The sequence below is a fragment of the Lolium perenne genome, chromosome 4, assembly GCF_019359855.2.
Source record: "Lolium perenne isolate Kyuss_39 chromosome 4, Kyuss_2.0, whole genome shotgun sequence".
Taxonomy (NCBI): domain Eukaryota; kingdom Viridiplantae; phylum Streptophyta; class Magnoliopsida; order Poales; family Poaceae; genus Lolium; species Lolium perenne.
Window position 1 is genome coordinate 257,308,607 of NC_067247.2, and position 16,915 is coordinate 257,325,521.

The 16,915-nt window shown below is 39.4% G+C and overlaps 1 protein-coding gene across 3 annotated transcripts; it reads left to right on the forward strand.

Annotated features, from left to right (window-relative positions):
- Window positions 1-544: 544 nt before the first annotated feature.
- LOC127332169 (uncharacterized) lies at window positions 545-15,529 on the forward strand. Of its 3 annotated transcripts, none has more exons than XM_051358432.2 (31): window positions 545-1,238; window positions 1,946-2,101; window positions 3,296-3,454; window positions 3,539-3,622; window positions 3,735-3,814; window positions 3,913-3,963; window positions 4,095-4,194; window positions 4,514-4,596; window positions 4,679-4,724; window positions 5,114-5,201; window positions 5,287-5,456; window positions 5,607-5,738; window positions 5,947-6,386; window positions 6,472-6,766; window positions 6,985-7,119; window positions 7,256-7,336; window positions 7,443-7,559; window positions 7,900-7,989; window positions 8,073-8,165; window positions 8,227-8,283; window positions 8,368-8,436; window positions 8,505-8,585; window positions 9,178-9,264; window positions 9,349-9,447; window positions 9,529-9,609; window positions 12,369-12,449; window positions 12,544-12,639; window positions 12,717-12,779; window positions 12,862-12,906; window positions 12,988-13,053; window positions 15,172-15,529. In XM_051358432.2, exons 1-31 carry the CDS (start codon window positions 837-839, stop codon window positions 15,193-15,195), a joined length of 3,651 nt encoding a protein of 1,216 aa, XP_051214392.1. In that variant the 5' UTR covers window positions 545-836; the 3' UTR covers window positions 15,196-15,529. The 3 variants fall into 3 exon arrangements, with proteins under 3 accessions (XP_051214392.1, XP_051214393.1, XP_051214395.1); XM_051358433.2 differs by having other exon boundaries at window positions 15,175-15,529; XM_051358435.2 differs by lacking the exons at window positions 545-1,238; window positions 1,946-2,101; window positions 3,296-3,454; window positions 3,539-3,622 and having other exon boundaries at window positions 3,731-3,813; window positions 3,911-3,963.
- The last annotated feature ends 1,386 nt before the right edge of the window (window positions 15,530-16,915 follow it).

Here is a 16,915-nt window from a genome sequence, read left to right on the forward strand (position 1 = left end):
CGGCGTGCACCAGCTCGCCTCACTCATCGCCTCACCGTCACCGGCGTACGCGCAACTGATGGAGATGCTCCCGAGATGTACTACTAAGGGCATGTACAATGGTGATGACTCAGCTGTCTGTAAGGGGTAGTTATAGGTGATTTTGATGATGTGGAGGAAAGAGAATGAGGAGAGAGAGGGAGGTTGTCTCAGAAGTTCTGGCATGATCAGAGACTTCTTGCAGACGGCTTACAGACAGCATTTTTGTTGTTGTATGAAGGGTGTCTATAACTTATACTCACACATGGTTATGGCTAAAAATAGATAGCTTACATACAAACCACTGTAGACACTGTCTATACTACTGTCTATATATGATATGGAGTGCTATTACAGACACCACCTGTCTAGACCATTGTACATGTCCTAACCTCAAAGAGGCTGGGTTTTCTTTGCCGGATAAAACCGGATCACACCCGAGATTCCCCGAACAGGCGGTTTTCTTTGCCGGACCCGGAATTAAACGGGTCGAACCCCACTTTATACCCTAGAAAGCCACGAGACTCCAGCCGTAGTCGACGACTCCACCTCCGTTTTCCTTTTCCCCCGAGCGAGAGGAGCCTGGCCGGGCGTCGCAGAGCCAGAGCGGGCGAAGCCGGGGCGCCGTCCTCCTCCTTCCCCAACGCCTCCTCCGTCGCCCCAGCGCCGCCGTCTCTCTCGGTCTCCACTTCGTCCCAAATCCTTAATTACACTCTCGTTACCTTTTCCCCTTGTACCTCGAACCCTAGATTGGACTCCTCCGAAGCAGCAGCAGTCGCCGTTCCCCTAGATTGGACCGCAACGACGAACTGCTCGTCATGTTTGCCGTCGACACGGGAGAGGTTAATAGGGCAAGAGCTCGCAGAGCTCAGGAGTTACAGCAGGAGGCGGAAGCGCGGGACAGACGACAGGTTGCTTGCAGCAAGAAGGAGAAGAAGAAGAAGAAGATGGAAATAGCTCGCAGAGCTCAGGCCTATCTTTCCGGCAAGAAGGAGGCGGAGATGCATATGTCAGAGGAAGTATTTTGGACAGGTGAGGCCTTTGGGGGTTCTGGCCCCGTGACAAAGAGTTCCCGCCGGAAAAAGGCCCCCAGCACTCCTATTCCACGACCGCAGGATGTGTACCACATTGTGGTGGACAACACCAACAAGCCATTCGAGCATGCCTTGCTTGAGAAGAGCCCTGATGCTGGTGCCCCTGCCCGTCCCACACACCCACTGGTTAGTAATTTCTGCACACGTTTGTGTTTGTGTTAATCTCGCATCATCGCCCATTGTTTCTGATGATTGTGCTTAGAAATTTGTATGTAATACAAATTATGGATGGAAGGTGTCAAAGGAGCATATAGAGAATTTGAAGCCTTAGGAAGATTGGCAACTACTTCACATGGATGCCCATGAGTTTACTGAATACCTGAAAGTAGGAAGCCTAAAAATATTGCCTTTGCGCTAATCTCACAACATCATCTTTCCGCCTATAACTTGTTACTAGTTTGATTGGAAATTTATGAACAAAGCATTAGAAAGATTGGCAAGTATTGATTGCACTTGGGCATTGACAAGTTCTCTGAATATTTGAAAGTAGAGAGCCTAAAACTAGTTTATACATGACCATTGAAATGATTTAGGCTAGGAGAGAGGACTAGATATGATTTGAAATTGTATCACTGAAACTAGGAAAACAAAACAACATTGCTATGGGGAATGGAACGGCAAAATATGCCTTCTCAGTAATGAAATATGTGGTTTCTCTCAGAAAAAAAAAACAGGTTGATGACGGTGTCCTGTGGCAAATTTTCCCTTATTATTATTATTTTTAGACAAGTGATGTTGTCCCATTCTGCATGCATTTATATCAGTTCTAGGCAATTAAGTTGCAGTGAGCAAACTGCTGCAAGTAGTGGAGTGACATGTTTGTCTCATTCCAGGAAAAACTCCCTGTGGAGCAACTATTTGACAGGCGTGTTCCTCAAAGCCCGCCGTTAAAACCACCTGAGTTGAGTGACACTCCTTTTACATTCGTTCAAGACCGGAAAACCTTGAACAAGCTGGTGAGGAAGCTGAAGAACGCAACTGAGTTTGCTGTAAGTAGCTGTACTAGTAGCATGTCAAAATTTTCTTGCTTTCCACTTCATACAAATGACTTGTGCTTTTGCTTGTGCCTCACTACTCCAGTACTTGTCTAGTTGTCAATTTTGATACTTTGGATAATACTTACCTTGATTCCTCGGATGGTGTTTTACTATAAATTATTGATTAGTCTAGTTAGTTTTGCTGGTATAGACTGATGTTAGCGTTGTGAAGATCAGAGTTGCAATTGCCACTGCTCTGCTAGACTATAATAATGCTAAGATCTGTGTAGGAAGCTGGGTTTTCTCCCATACTAGAATTGTCCATGAACACTAACTATTAATCATATCCGCATGCCATGCTGCAAATATTAAATTAAATAGTCATAGACTGCATTGCTGCAAATACAGCTCCTGTTCTTTGACAGTTGCCCAAATCTGAAAATGCTCTACATAACCATATTAACTGTTTGATGATGAAAGAAACATAGTTAGTGATGTCGTGCTGAATGAGAAATACATTTTTCAACATGGTTCCAGCATCTATCAAATCCTGGCCATCCTACAGTTGGAGATGATAGTATATGAGCTGTCATTCTATAAGACTGCTTATGTGATTTGAGACCTGCCTAGTTGGATTTTTTTCTTCCCTCATTCAGTGCCCAAAATGCATAACACCCATATTCTGTAACTAACTTCAAAGTTTCTATGAGTCAAAACTTTCACACATTTGGAACCCGATTTATTGTTTCAAATATTTCATTATTGTTGTACATAGATCTTCAAGCGTGGGTATGCAAAAAATCCCCTTAGGCCTTTTTAAGTTGTTAAAATTCATGAGTTTTTATGGCATCTTCAGTCAACATGGGTGACTTAATAAAAAGTATTAGTTCATAAAAGGTTTTGCACCCATTTGATAGTTTTTCGAAATTCTATATTTGAAGCCCTCCACTCATATATGATAGTTTTCTGTAATCCACAAATAGGAGGCTGAATTCAGATGTCCATCTAAACTGATTTGAACACTGGTTTTGTTTAATTTTCTTCCAATGGGCTTACTATTGGCACACTATTAGCATATTAGTCACAGTGGACATGGATCCACCAAATTGAAAAAATCACCGAACCATCCAATCCTAAATCAATTCTTTTGGGCGGTATTGTAATTACTAACTTAAAGACATTCATGTTTCATCTTACTGTTTTCAGGTCAATGTGGAATACAACCACTTTAGGTCTTTTCAGGGTCTCACCTGCCTAATGCAGATTTCAACTAGAACTGAGGACTTTATTGTGGACACTCTTAAGCTCCGCAAATATCTTGGTGAGAGGTTAAGAGAAGCTTTTCAAGATCCAACTAAGAAAAAGGTACTCCTTGCTCTTTCTGTTATACTGTTTTTCTTGCTATTTATCCCCATAATCCAGTTTTCCATCTCTCTCATGACAAAGTAGGTAATGTACGGGACCACTCGTGATATTATGTGGCTTCAACGTGATTTTGGGATATATATATGCAACCTTTTTGACATAGGACAGGTATAATGTTGGATATATGAACATCAGCATGGTCTTTGAATCCCAGTTCATTTGTTCTTCTTTCATGCTTCATTCTTTGATAGTTGATGCTTGATCTTCTAACTGCGAACAGGCTTCAAGAATCTTACAGATGGGCCATGTTAGCCTGGAGTATCTTTTGCTTAGTTTCTGCGGAGTGATAGCAAAAAAAAGGTACATACGAATTCTCATCCATCTCCTGAACACATTCTGCTGTAGCATGCCGTGAATTCTATTCCGAAGAAAATTGCTAAGACATATATATCTCGTAGATGTCAGCGTGCAGATTGGAGGCAGAGGCCACTTCCTGATAGAATGACCAAGTACATTGCCTCAAAATTTCCACTTGGATTTTCTTTGGATTGCCCCTCATTTTGTTCTTTTATTTTATTTTGGACTCTGCTCTTGCTAATCATGCCCGTCAAGTTTGTATGATCGTGACTATGCTGTGCAGGTGTGCTAGAGAAGTTACACACTATCTGCTGTACATATATGACTTAATGCGTTTGAGGTTGATGACTGAGTCTTCAGGTGAAAATGATCTTCTTTTGGAGGTATTATTTTGTTGCTCACTAGCCTTTCTTTGTTTGCTTGCCTGATGGTAATGTTATTTTTACTGCATTGTTTAATATTCTCCGCATCTGCTAGCAACAAATTCTATGCAGAATTTGATTCCCTTTAGTTCTTGCAATCATTTTAGCATTTGAATTTAAGAATGGGCGCTCTCGAGTGAAGTGCACTGAAGAGCACAAGCACATCTTTTATTGTAGCATTGTTGCTTATGGATTGGCTTAAGGGCTTTGGTGGTTGAACTGGTGTGGACTGTAGAGCATACAAACAAGTAGTAAACTGATGTGTCTGCCATTACTGCAGGTTTGCAAGTGTAGCAATGAAATCTGCTTGCAACTATACGAGAAGGAGCCACCGACTGATAAATCATACCTTCACATACATGGGTTTGTATTTCTCTTGGTTAACCAATGTTTTTGTATTAGAACCTATTCAAGCATTGTAATTCAATTTTTTTATGTATTTCAGGCTGAAAGATAATGAATTGAGCGCAAGGCAGCTTGCAGTTTTCGCTGTAAGTACTTTTCTTTTTCCCTTTTTGGAGTGTTTACGGTTCTGCATGATACTGGCATCTTGACCCTGGATAAGTTATCTGCACTTCAATACATACACATGACGTTTTGCTGAAATGCACATGTAATTCTTTCAGGCCCAAAGTTTGGTCCCTGTGGATGCCTTATTATTTTATAATTTGCTGTTTGTAACTCTAGATGTCAGTATGTCACACCTTACTGAAAATTTTATCTCAATTTTATTTAATGAAACTATTCTATTTTTTCTTTTATGCTTTTGCTTAGCGAATAGCTAGTGCTAGTCTGCCAGTTATGATCTAATTCCTATTTAGAAGCTGAAATAAAACCACTAGTTTTCTACCATGACTTAGTTAGTTGTTTTCAATCACAGGGCCTGTATCAATGGAGAGATAGTGTTGCTCGTATTGAGGATGAGAGCACTGCTTATATATTACCCAACAAGACTCTACTTGAGATAGGTATCGCTATTTGCTAATTTCTGTACATATATTGCGTAATGCATGAGTTAGCTCGGCTAATGCATCCCTCTATTTTGGTTTACAGCGAAGCAGATTCCTGTGACCGCTAGGAGGTTTAAAAGAACTGTGGAAGCAAAAAATAAATTTCTTGATCACCATCTCGGCCATGTCATTACTATCATCAGAAATGCTGTTGCTAATTCTGATTCTTTTGAAAATATAGCCGAGCAACTAAAGAAAGAAAGGCTGGAGGAGGTAGTTTTCCAAGTTTTATCTAAAAATATTGTAAATTTATTGTTGCAATTTGATGAAAGAATGTAGTACAAAGTAACTCCTGCTTTGAGGTTTACTAATTTTATTCAGGAATCTGGACTCCTTTTCATACTGATTTATTGTGCTGTGCAGTTAATGGTGGCAGATACAAAGAGCAGTAGTGAAGACACGGAAACAATTACTGCTGTTGATGCTGATAATAATGAAAGTAATTCTCATTCGAGTGATGAACCTGCTTTAGTTCCAGGATTTTCAAGCGAGCAGGTATTGCATGTTCCTGCTTTGTCTCCCTTTTTTCTCTTTGCCTTGACTGTAGAATTAGTAAGTGAAATCTTGAAATATTATATTTACGAGTAAACGATTGATGCCAATTAATCTGCAATTTGCCTTTGAAATTTTTGTGGGTGTACCCCAACTCTGCCCTAGAAAATATTTGCATCTAAGTCAATTAATTATGGTTGTTGCATTCCAGGGACATGTACCAAAAGCTCCCTTCTTTACTCTTATAGTTGATGGGTCCTTAGATTGTTCAGCCATATGTGGCACTCTCAAGAAGGTTCTAAAGTGGATGGGATTTGATCAGCTGACTATGGTCATCATGTATAAAATTATTCCATTTATGAAAAGTTGTCCTGAAGAGCTTCGGCCAAAGTTGGTACATGAAATACTAGAGCCAGTCTTTCACTATCTTCACACCAAGCTTTATAAGTCATGGTGTGCACTTTTGCACGATGGTGCAGTGGAAGTTCCTGATAAAATTGCTGACATTTTCTCATCGAAGGAAGAAGCTAATAAATTAGGATCGAGTCTTATTATTCAGTTGACCCGTGCAGCATCAGAATTGCTCGCTGTAATAGCATGTCCACAGTTATATGGATCTTCAGAGTTTCTTTGTTCAAAATCTCTTGTGGGGTAATACTATCGAACTTAACTGTTCTTTTTAATTATTAAGTTTGCTGTGTATCAGGTTATTTGAGATATGTCGTTTCACTTGTAGGTATGTTCTATGCCATGATGTCCTTAGGCTTCAAGTGCTGAGTTTAATTTACTACATCTTTGGAGCATGGAATGTTGATGAAGCAAAGATGACATTGGTTCCACTTTGTTACAAAGTCATAGAAGTTGCTACTGCTACACGTCATGATGCCATTATATCTTTTGTTAAAGATATGATTCCTCATCTAATTCAGTGGTTAGCTTTTGAGTCAAGTTTGGAGGGCACTCAACCTGGTGATGTGATAATTAAAGATCTTTGTTATCAGGCATTTCGCTGTGTTCATTGTCCAAATCAGGTAATTAACCGGTACACTCTAAGTTTATGTTCCGTGTCTATATCTTCCTTTTTGTAGGATATATTAAATCTGAATCTCCCTTTCTATTGGATAACATCTTCCCAAGATTTATCGAGGGCGAAGGGAAATATAATAGAATCAGCAAAGAGATATTTTGAATTTTAGGATTTTGGGGAAGAAAAATAATGTTGAACACTAAAGAAATCTTAAAATTTCAGGATTTATCGTGTGAAGAAAAACCCAAGGACAGGATTTACGAAGTCTTTCAAAGTTGGCTCGAACAGACAAAGTTGGTTGTTGGCAGTAGAAAAAAACCAATGCATGAACTGGAAGAATTTGTGTGGATATGGGAGGTATATTTCCTACCCCTCTTGTTTGATATCGATATGTTCCTCCTTGTTCCTGACTTGATAATTTTCTATGTACTTTACGTGCTTGAAATGGTTTCCCTTTTTAACAGTTCGTCTAATTTTTTTTTGCTCACATTAGGTTGAAGAAGAATTTAGTAAATATATTCCAGGTTATATCGACATGTTGCATCAAGTGAATGAAATGGATGACTGCTTGGAGGTAAATTCTTTATTGAATCAATACTTCACCCATAAAGTTCCTTAGACTAATGCAATTTGGTATTCACAAAACAGTTGTTTTTATATGATTGTTTGTTTATTTACAGCGCGATTCTTCTTCACCGCGGGTTCTCTTTGAGAAATTAGATCCTAAATTTGTATCCAAATATGCTATTGGTAGCCCTTCTCATGATTACCTCTGGGCCATGTCCGCTATGGTGAAGGTAATTTTATTAATGCTATTACGTTACTACCAGTGCTACTTTATCGTGTATCCAACATTGTTGCTTTTTACCATGCGTATATTGGAATGGGCCACCATGATACGGTGGCATCATCATGCCAACGATTTCACTACGCAAAATACTTGGATTTGAGTTTAGTATTGAGTAGTATACCATGGAAACTAAGAACCCCATTGAATTTTATTATGTATATACTTATGCAAGTATAACTAATATCATGTAAGTGGTGTGGATGTGGGTATGTAGTCTTAGAAAAATACATTTCTTCGCATATATCAATATATTGCCTAATGATTATTTTATTTTTTTGCTTCTGAAGCGCAAAATGTCTGCGATGCATTGGCAGAGACGGAATGATAAAATGTTCCAATTTTTGTGTTTACTCATTGATTTTAAACCTTATATTCAGGTAACTGTTCCATTTCTTATATTAAAACTGAGTTTAAAATGTTACAAGACTCACCAGAATTACGATATGTGGATAACATGCAGCACTCAAGTTATGATGACAGTGTAGTGGAACTTGTGGAAGAGTCAAAGGCTTATCCTGATCTTGCTGAATTTCTTAGGGCTGATGCTCTTGAGGTGAGTAATTTCATACTCACATGCATATAATTGAGGGTTACTCTAATCACTCCTTTCTCAGGTTTTCTGTGCAATACTGTTTTTGTGGGAGCCTCAGTTCCATCCTATGATACGTAAGGTGGGTAACATGAAGAAACTTTAGAGTTAACTTTTTTATGTTCTTCCTCAAAATTTTAAATTGAATTCCAATTTCATTATGCAGGAACACAAAGATGTGCTCAAGAAAATACTTCATCACGTGACTTCTCTGGAAAACATAACTTTTCTGAAGGTATATTTCCCCCCTGTGTTCACGCTTCGGGAAATATACAATTACAATACAAATTTTCTTCTTTTCAGCCGTTGCTACCAGATGTAAGAGATTTTCCGGTGCGTTTGCGACCTTACGCAAAAAATTATATTGATAACAGGAACAAAGAGGTATGTCACATCATGTGTGCGTGTGGCAGAACTGTTAATCTTTCCTTATCGTCTGCCTATATGCCAAGTAAATTATTAAATTATTTCGCACATTTCATTGTAGTTATATTTTAGCAAAGTCATCGTCCTGCTCCTGCATTTAGTGTATTATTTGATATGCAACACAGCTTTCATCGAGATGGTTGAACGGAATAAATTTATTAGTGTAAAGTAGAGATTTTTCCAAATAGAATATGGAAGAGAGGAAACTGCGTTAAGAGAAAAGAAAACGAATACATCATATCTGATCTTTGTGAACCGATGGCAGACACAAGAGGTTTTTGTTTGACCTTTTATAATTCTATGTATCTGGTGAAACAACTTGTAACCGTCTTAAAGTGAAGACTTCTAACATAATTCTGTAGCCTCCGTCTTTCAAAACACTGCTTGTCAGATACATGTTTTCTTTGACCAATATTAACAGGCTTGTTGGCGAAACAAAGTCAGTTTTTCAAACTCAGGCCCTCTAAGAAGAAAAATTCCAATATATGACTGCTCTTGATGTTTCACTTTGGCTACATTTAGTATATCATGAAATTATTTCTTTTTCCAGTATATTGTCGCGAAAGAACAAGCAAGATTGCATGAACAATTTGATGCACATTTGGCTTCAGGTGTGTTAGATCATTATCTCAGCAAGGTTAGTTCTTCAATGGTTGCAACAATGCCCTGTATTTATATGTACGTGCAAATGATTACCTCGTTAACTTGTTGAGGTTCACAGGGTGATGCAGGTTCACACGGTGATGCACTGAAGGCTGTTCTTAATGATAGTAGACAGTTTTCAGCTCTGGATCATGATCTCATTAAGTTGTCTTTTGAGGTCCTCACTAATAGTTTGCCTTTATTTATGAATTATATTTTCATGGAAATGTATTCATCACAATTTTCTACCTTTCTATAGCGAAGAGCTGAGCTTCTGGGCAGGCGAGATCAATTACATTTATTTTACAAATGTTTTCAACGTGTTACTAGGGATGCACAGGTGTGCTTTCTATTTGTTCTGCTTGTCCTTAAATTTGTTGAAGTTACCTGTAGTTTCTTTTTGTCGGGTTGTGTTGCTGCTTCTACTTATTAGTCATATGGTCTGAAGGTCATTTGCATGGTAGTTTTAATGGCAAATCCTCTCACCTTCTTCCCTCTTTTCTTCCTTTCTCTCTCATATGTACACTCTCGTGTCAATGGTTTGTGCTGATTCAAGAGGTTGTGTGGTCTGAAGGTGGACAAACTACTGAATTACATGATACCAGCTTATAAGTACTTTTTGACTAAATTTAGTCATCCCTCCAATCAGCTCCATTAAATGTCTATCAACTCTTAAATGGATTTTAGAAATTGCTAACAAAAATGTCAGCAGTCATGTCAGTTGGTGTACAAGAAATAATTTCCATGGGTTATACTCCTTCCCAAAAAGTTTGACTAACTACATAGAGAAAGACATAAACATCTATAATACCAAAAGTACACAATATGGAAGTATATTTCATGATGGGTCTAACAATATTGGTTTGAGATTATATATAAATGTTGATACTTATTCTATATAGTTGATCAAAATTTAAAAAGTTTGACTTTGACCAAAAACTATATGCATCCTATTTTGGAAAGGAGGGAGTATCATTTATGTTGCATAGGATCTTCAAATAGGAGAAAGTAATTCTACACGAGAACACATGATAGTACCTTTTATTTGGTTAGCAATTTATCGTAGATTGATTTTGTGTCCATGCCGTGAGCAAAATCTAGAGTTTCTTATGATCATTTTCATTACTTTTTTTTGCTCTCGATATCTTTTTTTCATTACTTTTCTTAAATTGGTATCATGGTATCATCAAAAGGTTGGTATCACTAGATATATCCTCCATCCCTGATCAAAGAGAGAACAATGTCCATTTGAAAACATTTCTAACGGTTCCTTGGTTCGGACCGACAAAGTAATGGCACTCGATTATTACCAACCTGACAGCAATCATCTACCAGCCATGCAGCAATTAGTAATGGCTTAAAAAAAGCTTGATGCAACTGTTATGGAATTATGTTACAGACACTCAAGCTCATGTTTTTTTAAGGCGTCGCCTAGTTGTCGCCTAAGCGTCAGAGCGGCTGCAGATGGCAAGGCGTCGTCCTCGCCTTAGGCTCGTGTCTAAGGCGTCCAGATTCGACCTTTTAGGCGTCCATGTCGTCGCTTAGGCGGGGAAGACATCCCTCTGGCAGCTTTTGGACGCCATGGACCAGTCGACCCGTGGTGCTGTGGAACGAGCCCCTCTGACTTTGTTTGTTGTGTGCCCGTGACTGAATGGCTTGTAGTGTAGATCTGACAGTACAGTATGTGAGCGCATTAAAAAGCAAAGTCCACAATACACTATTTACCAACAGTGCAGAGTCCACAGTGCTTCGTCTAGACCACAGAATCTTGACCTCTAGTTTCTTATCCAACAGGCTAAGTTAGCCTAACATAGGAAAAGCAAAGTCAGTGGAGCTGTTCCTCCTGGTGCTTGCTGCTAGCTGCTTCTGCCTCTGTACTAAGCCGTCGTCTGGCTTCGCGCTTTAAGTGCCTAGGCGTTGAGCCCCCCCCCCCCCCGCCTAAAATCTTGTAGGATGTAGTTTGCATGAAACTTTTCTTTGGGAACTCCAATGCATAAAAGGTTCATGCAACTTTTTGCTACGGCTATGTGTTTGCCAAAATGAAATGTACAAGCCAACTTGGAAGATACGCTATTTGCAAGTTGCAACTATGGATTGCTGCCTTGTCTATGTTTGTTTTTAATTAGTGCCCCAACGAAACTGCAGGGGTGTGTGGTGAGTGCTGACTGGCGTTATTTTCCATATTTATCTCTTGAATTAATATCATGCTTTATTAGTTTTTGGTTTCCCTGCATTGACCAAACCGCCTCCTAAATCAGGAGCATTCTATAGCGATTTCGAACCATGATCGAGATTGCTCAAACGGGATCCTGGGGGTTGGAGTGAATCCTAACTATGCCGTGTACTCATGGGCAGGCTTCTGCCATTGGTCATGTGTGTCTGTGTATGGATTAATTTTATTTTGCTTTGCGTGAAATCTGCATAGTTCACCTTAAAACAAATTAGTAATTACTCCCTCCATCCCCATTTAGGTGGCCAACTCGCCTTTTTAGGTCTAGTTTGGCCATCAGTTTGACCAACAAAATACGGATTATATGTCACGAAACTTGTACCATTGAGTTCGTATTCGAATAAGCGCCTTTTGAGGTCTAAGGACCATCAATTTGACCAACAAAATACACCATTGAATTCGTATTCAAATAAAGTTTCTAATGGTATAATTTTTATAATATGTGACACATGTATTATTGATCAAATTAGTGGTCAAAGTTAAAACATGAATAACGAGGACGCCACATGCATTGGGACGGAGGGAGTAAACATTGTCTTAAATCGTTTTCGTGTTACACGTGGCTGGAGTCTAAAGCGGGTCACAATTCAGTTCCGTATGGACTTTAAGAATTATGAATTTGATAATATGTGAGCTGCACTTAGATAATATGAACCAAGTGAGAAAGCAATACAAGGACCTAGAGGGCGATTTATTGTTTTTCTCTACTTCCTTGTATGTAGCCCCCAAAGGTATCTATTTGCTGTCATTTACTCTCCAGATTTGGCATCTGAAAACTTTGTTCAATCCAACTTGTACTGGTCTGTGAACTACGCAAATATGCACTTCCATGCCTTTTCTAACCATTTGTTGGATGTGTCAATTTCCAGCTAAGAATTGAAGTTCAAAGTTTGATTGATCAGCTGGGCCGTCAAGACTTTTTCTGCATTGACGATGATGCTATTGATTGGGTACTTGTCCCATCAGTAAACACTTTATATTTACTAGCACACATGCTTGAACTAGTCCTGTAATGTCTCCATTGCTGTGTGCTTGTTTTTGTAGGACCAGAAATGCTGTTCAGAACTTGTGGACAAATTCAACAAGCAAGTCTTCACTGGGTCTGATCTTCCAAAATATTATGTTATTCGTGGAATTATGGTCTGATCTCTTATGTCAACTCTTTTTGTGCTTCAAATAATTAGTGAACCTTAATTAAATATTCTATAAATTGTCAGGATTATCGAGCAATGTCACGCATGAAGGATGGCTCATGTTCATGGTGCGATGTTTTTCAGAAGGTAGGATGTTTAATCACTTGGATATTGTTGTTTCTTTTATATTTTCTCTTTTAATTCTATGTTGCTTATTGGTCTATATCAGGTTGTTGGTAAACCATATGATAGGTGGATACAAAACATTCCCTCGGTACTGAGCTTGTGCTTTTTTCTTCACAATTTTATTGCTGGTAGTGTACGAGTGTTGTTGATTTCTTTTATAATTGATCAGTTTTGGATGGACACAAGATACTATAAGCACCAGTATTATGACATCATTCAACAACCATTGCAAAAGGTTAGATACTTTGGTATACCCTGGTCACTAATTTCCTTAAATGTTCATAGATATGCTTCATACGAGTAGTATTTCTATTAGATACTGATAAAGGTTTGTAATACTACTTAGCAGTTAGTAATAAATGGTACACAGTACTTCAGTATTTCATAGCATCATCACCCTTTACAGGATATTTTTCTTTTGCGCGTACCCTCAATTCTTATTAGTTTCGTTTTGTGTGTATTCTCAGTTCTTATAGACACTATGATTTGCCAAAACTCGTGATTGCGTGAAACGTGAGTTGGGGATGTCCATAGTAAGATGCTTAACCAATGCCATCCCTTTCAACCGTAATGCCAAGTTATCCGAAAATCTGTCGTTCTCCAATCCCTAGATGCCCACCCCCCTCAGGCTTGGCAAAATCATAGAGAAAGCAGGCTACACCTAAACCTATCTATTATCTGATTAAAAAGGAGCTTGGATAGCTGCCTTTTCTGTTTCTGTATAAAGTCAGTCAGTCCTAGTGTTGGGCAGAGGCAATTGTCAAAAGATTGTTTTGATAGGATGCTTTCTTGAATCGAGCTACTTTTAGAAAAGGCTTTTTTCCCCACTATATGGTATGGGTACAAACCAAATGAAGTAAGATGCAGTCCATAGCCTGTGGGAGCCTTCTGATAGTAATAAGGCAATATTCTTTCTGTCGGATTGGCAGTTCATAGCCTGTGAGGGGTAGTGCGTGTAGGGAGAAGGGAAATTAGAGAACTGGAACTTCTTGATCGGATGCTTGATCCAAGCATAGCACTGCTACCTCTGGATCGAGTACGGTTGGTACTTTCCTACTTCGACTAACAATTCCCTTGCCTAATCTACTAGGACTGATAAATGAGGCACCACCCTGGTTGGATTGGTGCATCTGTAGTCTAGGCCCGTGAGGCTCTAGCTGGGTTCTTGTCGATCCCTCACGAGCATTGTTGCTGCTTACGTGCAAGTGCTGGAGACGTCCATAATAGTCCCACGGTTGGTGAAGTCGGATGACAGTGAATATCTGATCATGAAGATGATGAGCGGGATAACAGCAGTGCGACGCCCGGAACGTGACAGCATTGAGTGTTGCAAAAAGCCCTCTAGGCCTTGTTTATTAGGGGTGTGATTTTATCCCCAAGAAGATTGGGGATTGGAGGGGATTTGGTGAAACCCTTCCTTTCACCCTATCCCCTCAAATACTCTTCCATCCCAATCCACTAGTATGGTGGAGTATTTTTTAAATTTGCACAAAAATGAGTCGGTTTGTGGGGGATATTGTAGGATTATCCCACCCAAAACCGGCTTGGTAAACAAACTATTGGGGATTTTTTCGGGATCTCGAACTAGATCGGGATAATCCCTTGAATACACTTGAAATACACTAGAAGTAAACAAAGCCTTAGGAACGAAGAGTTGAGTATGGTACAGCCTGAGGAAGAGGAAGTTGGTGCTAAGTGCTACTCCCTCTGATAGTTGAAAGATAGTTGGCTTGGATTCATGATTCGGGAGGATGGGGCTGAGAAGGGATAAGAACTTACTGTACTCCCAGTTTAGTTAGTTTTGTCGTTGAACTAGCATTGAATCAAATATTGAGATGCCATCTTCATGAAACTTAATTTGTCAGTTTCATTTTGTTTTTGAAAACTTTAAGTGACACATCCATGCAAATTTAAAGGTCTACAATACATCTACTCTAGCATAACATAATTCAAGACATGTTGGGCCAAATATAAGAACAGAAAAACAGAAAATTCTTGCAAGTGTATCAAAAGTGTACACAGACGATTTACGCATTCGAGAAAGTAAACCCTTAAAAGTTCTAAGCCTGCAAACCCACCTTTAGTTCAGTTGATGCGGTAGTTCTAGAAAACCAAGTATCCTGTCAGTAATTTATTATCTATTGTTCTTGAAAGCACTAGGATTTCAATCTGTTGCTTATGTTGATTAATTTCTTGGACACGGTACTATTATAATTCTCAGTCTCAATTTGAATATTAACTTTTTGGACATGCATTTTGTGCCTTTGCTATTGTTCCCTGCTTTGCTTTTTTGGACACGGTAAATCTATAATGTAGATGTTTTCTAACATTATTTATCTGTATTTTTTGCCAGCAGATATGGAAGAAGGAAGAGTAGATTCGACTGGAGTAGAATGGATGAACATGAAATAGGGTTGATAGTTTTCTACTTCATTATCTTTGTTTCTTTAGTACTATATATTTACAGTAGGAATACTAGTTAGATTGAAGTAGCTTCTCTCTTTAAATAACAACGACAAGTCCTAGAAGCTCTCTATAAATAAGAGTAATGTCTATATTGTAGTTGCAAATATTATAAGTACTAGCAAATTGCTTGTGCTTCACTACGGAAAAAATGTGAGATGGCATGAAGCTGGATTGGTCACGTTTAGAAATTAGGCTAAGCCGCTAATGACATTAATGATTCATCGATTCAGGTTATGGTTATTTGAGATTCTAGTATTTATATGGTCATAATTGTATTTCATTCATATGTCATGAGCGTATTTCTTAATTATATCACAAGTAGCAAATAACTTGCGTTGATACGAAAATAATTAAAATTGGTAAGATTAGTTGGGAAATATAATCATGAAAGTTGAGTAGGTACATGATATTTATGAATTTCGTATAGAAAAATAATATAATTCTAAAAATTAACCAATCTATGATGATAACTTTGTAAGGAATAAAGCTTAAAGACATGTAATTATAATTTTTTGTTGGTTTATAGATTGACTGTCACACATGTCGCAATAATACAGTTAAAAGTTTGACCGCAAAATAAGCTATAATTCAGATTACATTACGCAAATTCTAGATATAACTTCAACCTGAAGCATCTCGGAGAAAGCGAAAATTACGCAAGTAGTAGCTAGATACATCATGTCTTGCACCGCACAGCGGCCTGCATGCACGACCCCTCCCTGCGCCGCCGCCTCCCTCCCCACCTGACCCCTCCCTGCACCGCCTTCCCCTCCCTCCCCCTCTCCTCCCTTCCCATCTGATCTTCGCTCCGGGTCGTCTTGCGCGAGGTGGCTCCGAGCGACGACCAAAACCCTAGAAAAGGCAGCCCCGTATTGTTATTAGGGTGTTGCGTTGTTGCAGCGGCCGGCAAGAGGAAGATCAGCCGGAGAGGGAGGGGACTTTTATTACTTAGTTTTTTTCTTCTCTTTTTTAGCTGTGTGCATACTGCCATTAGGGTGCTATGTTGTTGCAGAAGCTGGATGTAATTGATATCTTTTGATATTAATATATTTTTTTATCGACTAAATGGTCCAGTTATCTAGGCCACTAGTTGTTGCGTGAGGATTGCAGTTTGAGTCAGAAAAAGTTCATGTGCGAACAACAGTAAATCAGGAATAGAAGCGCCATATGCTATACATTCTGCCCTATGGCCCACCAACATAACGTGTGAGAGCAACGGTGAACCATGGTCGGTGAGGGCGAGGTTAGCTGTGCAGGTCTGGACCCGTGGTACAGGTTTACGGTAGCTTCCTGAACCACCGTTTGTTGCATCGAATTTGAGACACCTATGCGGCGCGTCTTGTTGATATCACCGCAGAAGAATTTATCTCGCCCCAACCAAAGCTACACGAAACTGCCACAGTGACACATTGCTCCGCCGACGAACAGCGCGGTCGCAGCTCTGGTTCGGGTCGAATCTAGCGTCGCGTGAACAGGTGTCGACAGGTCCGTCAATGTCATGTACGGGAGGATAGAGTGGCCGCACCGGCGACCTTAGGGCATCTCCAGCGGCGCGACGCATTTCGGACGTTCGAAATATTCGTTTGCGTCGCGCGGCGGACGCGAGATTGACCGTTTTTGTCCGCGCGTCC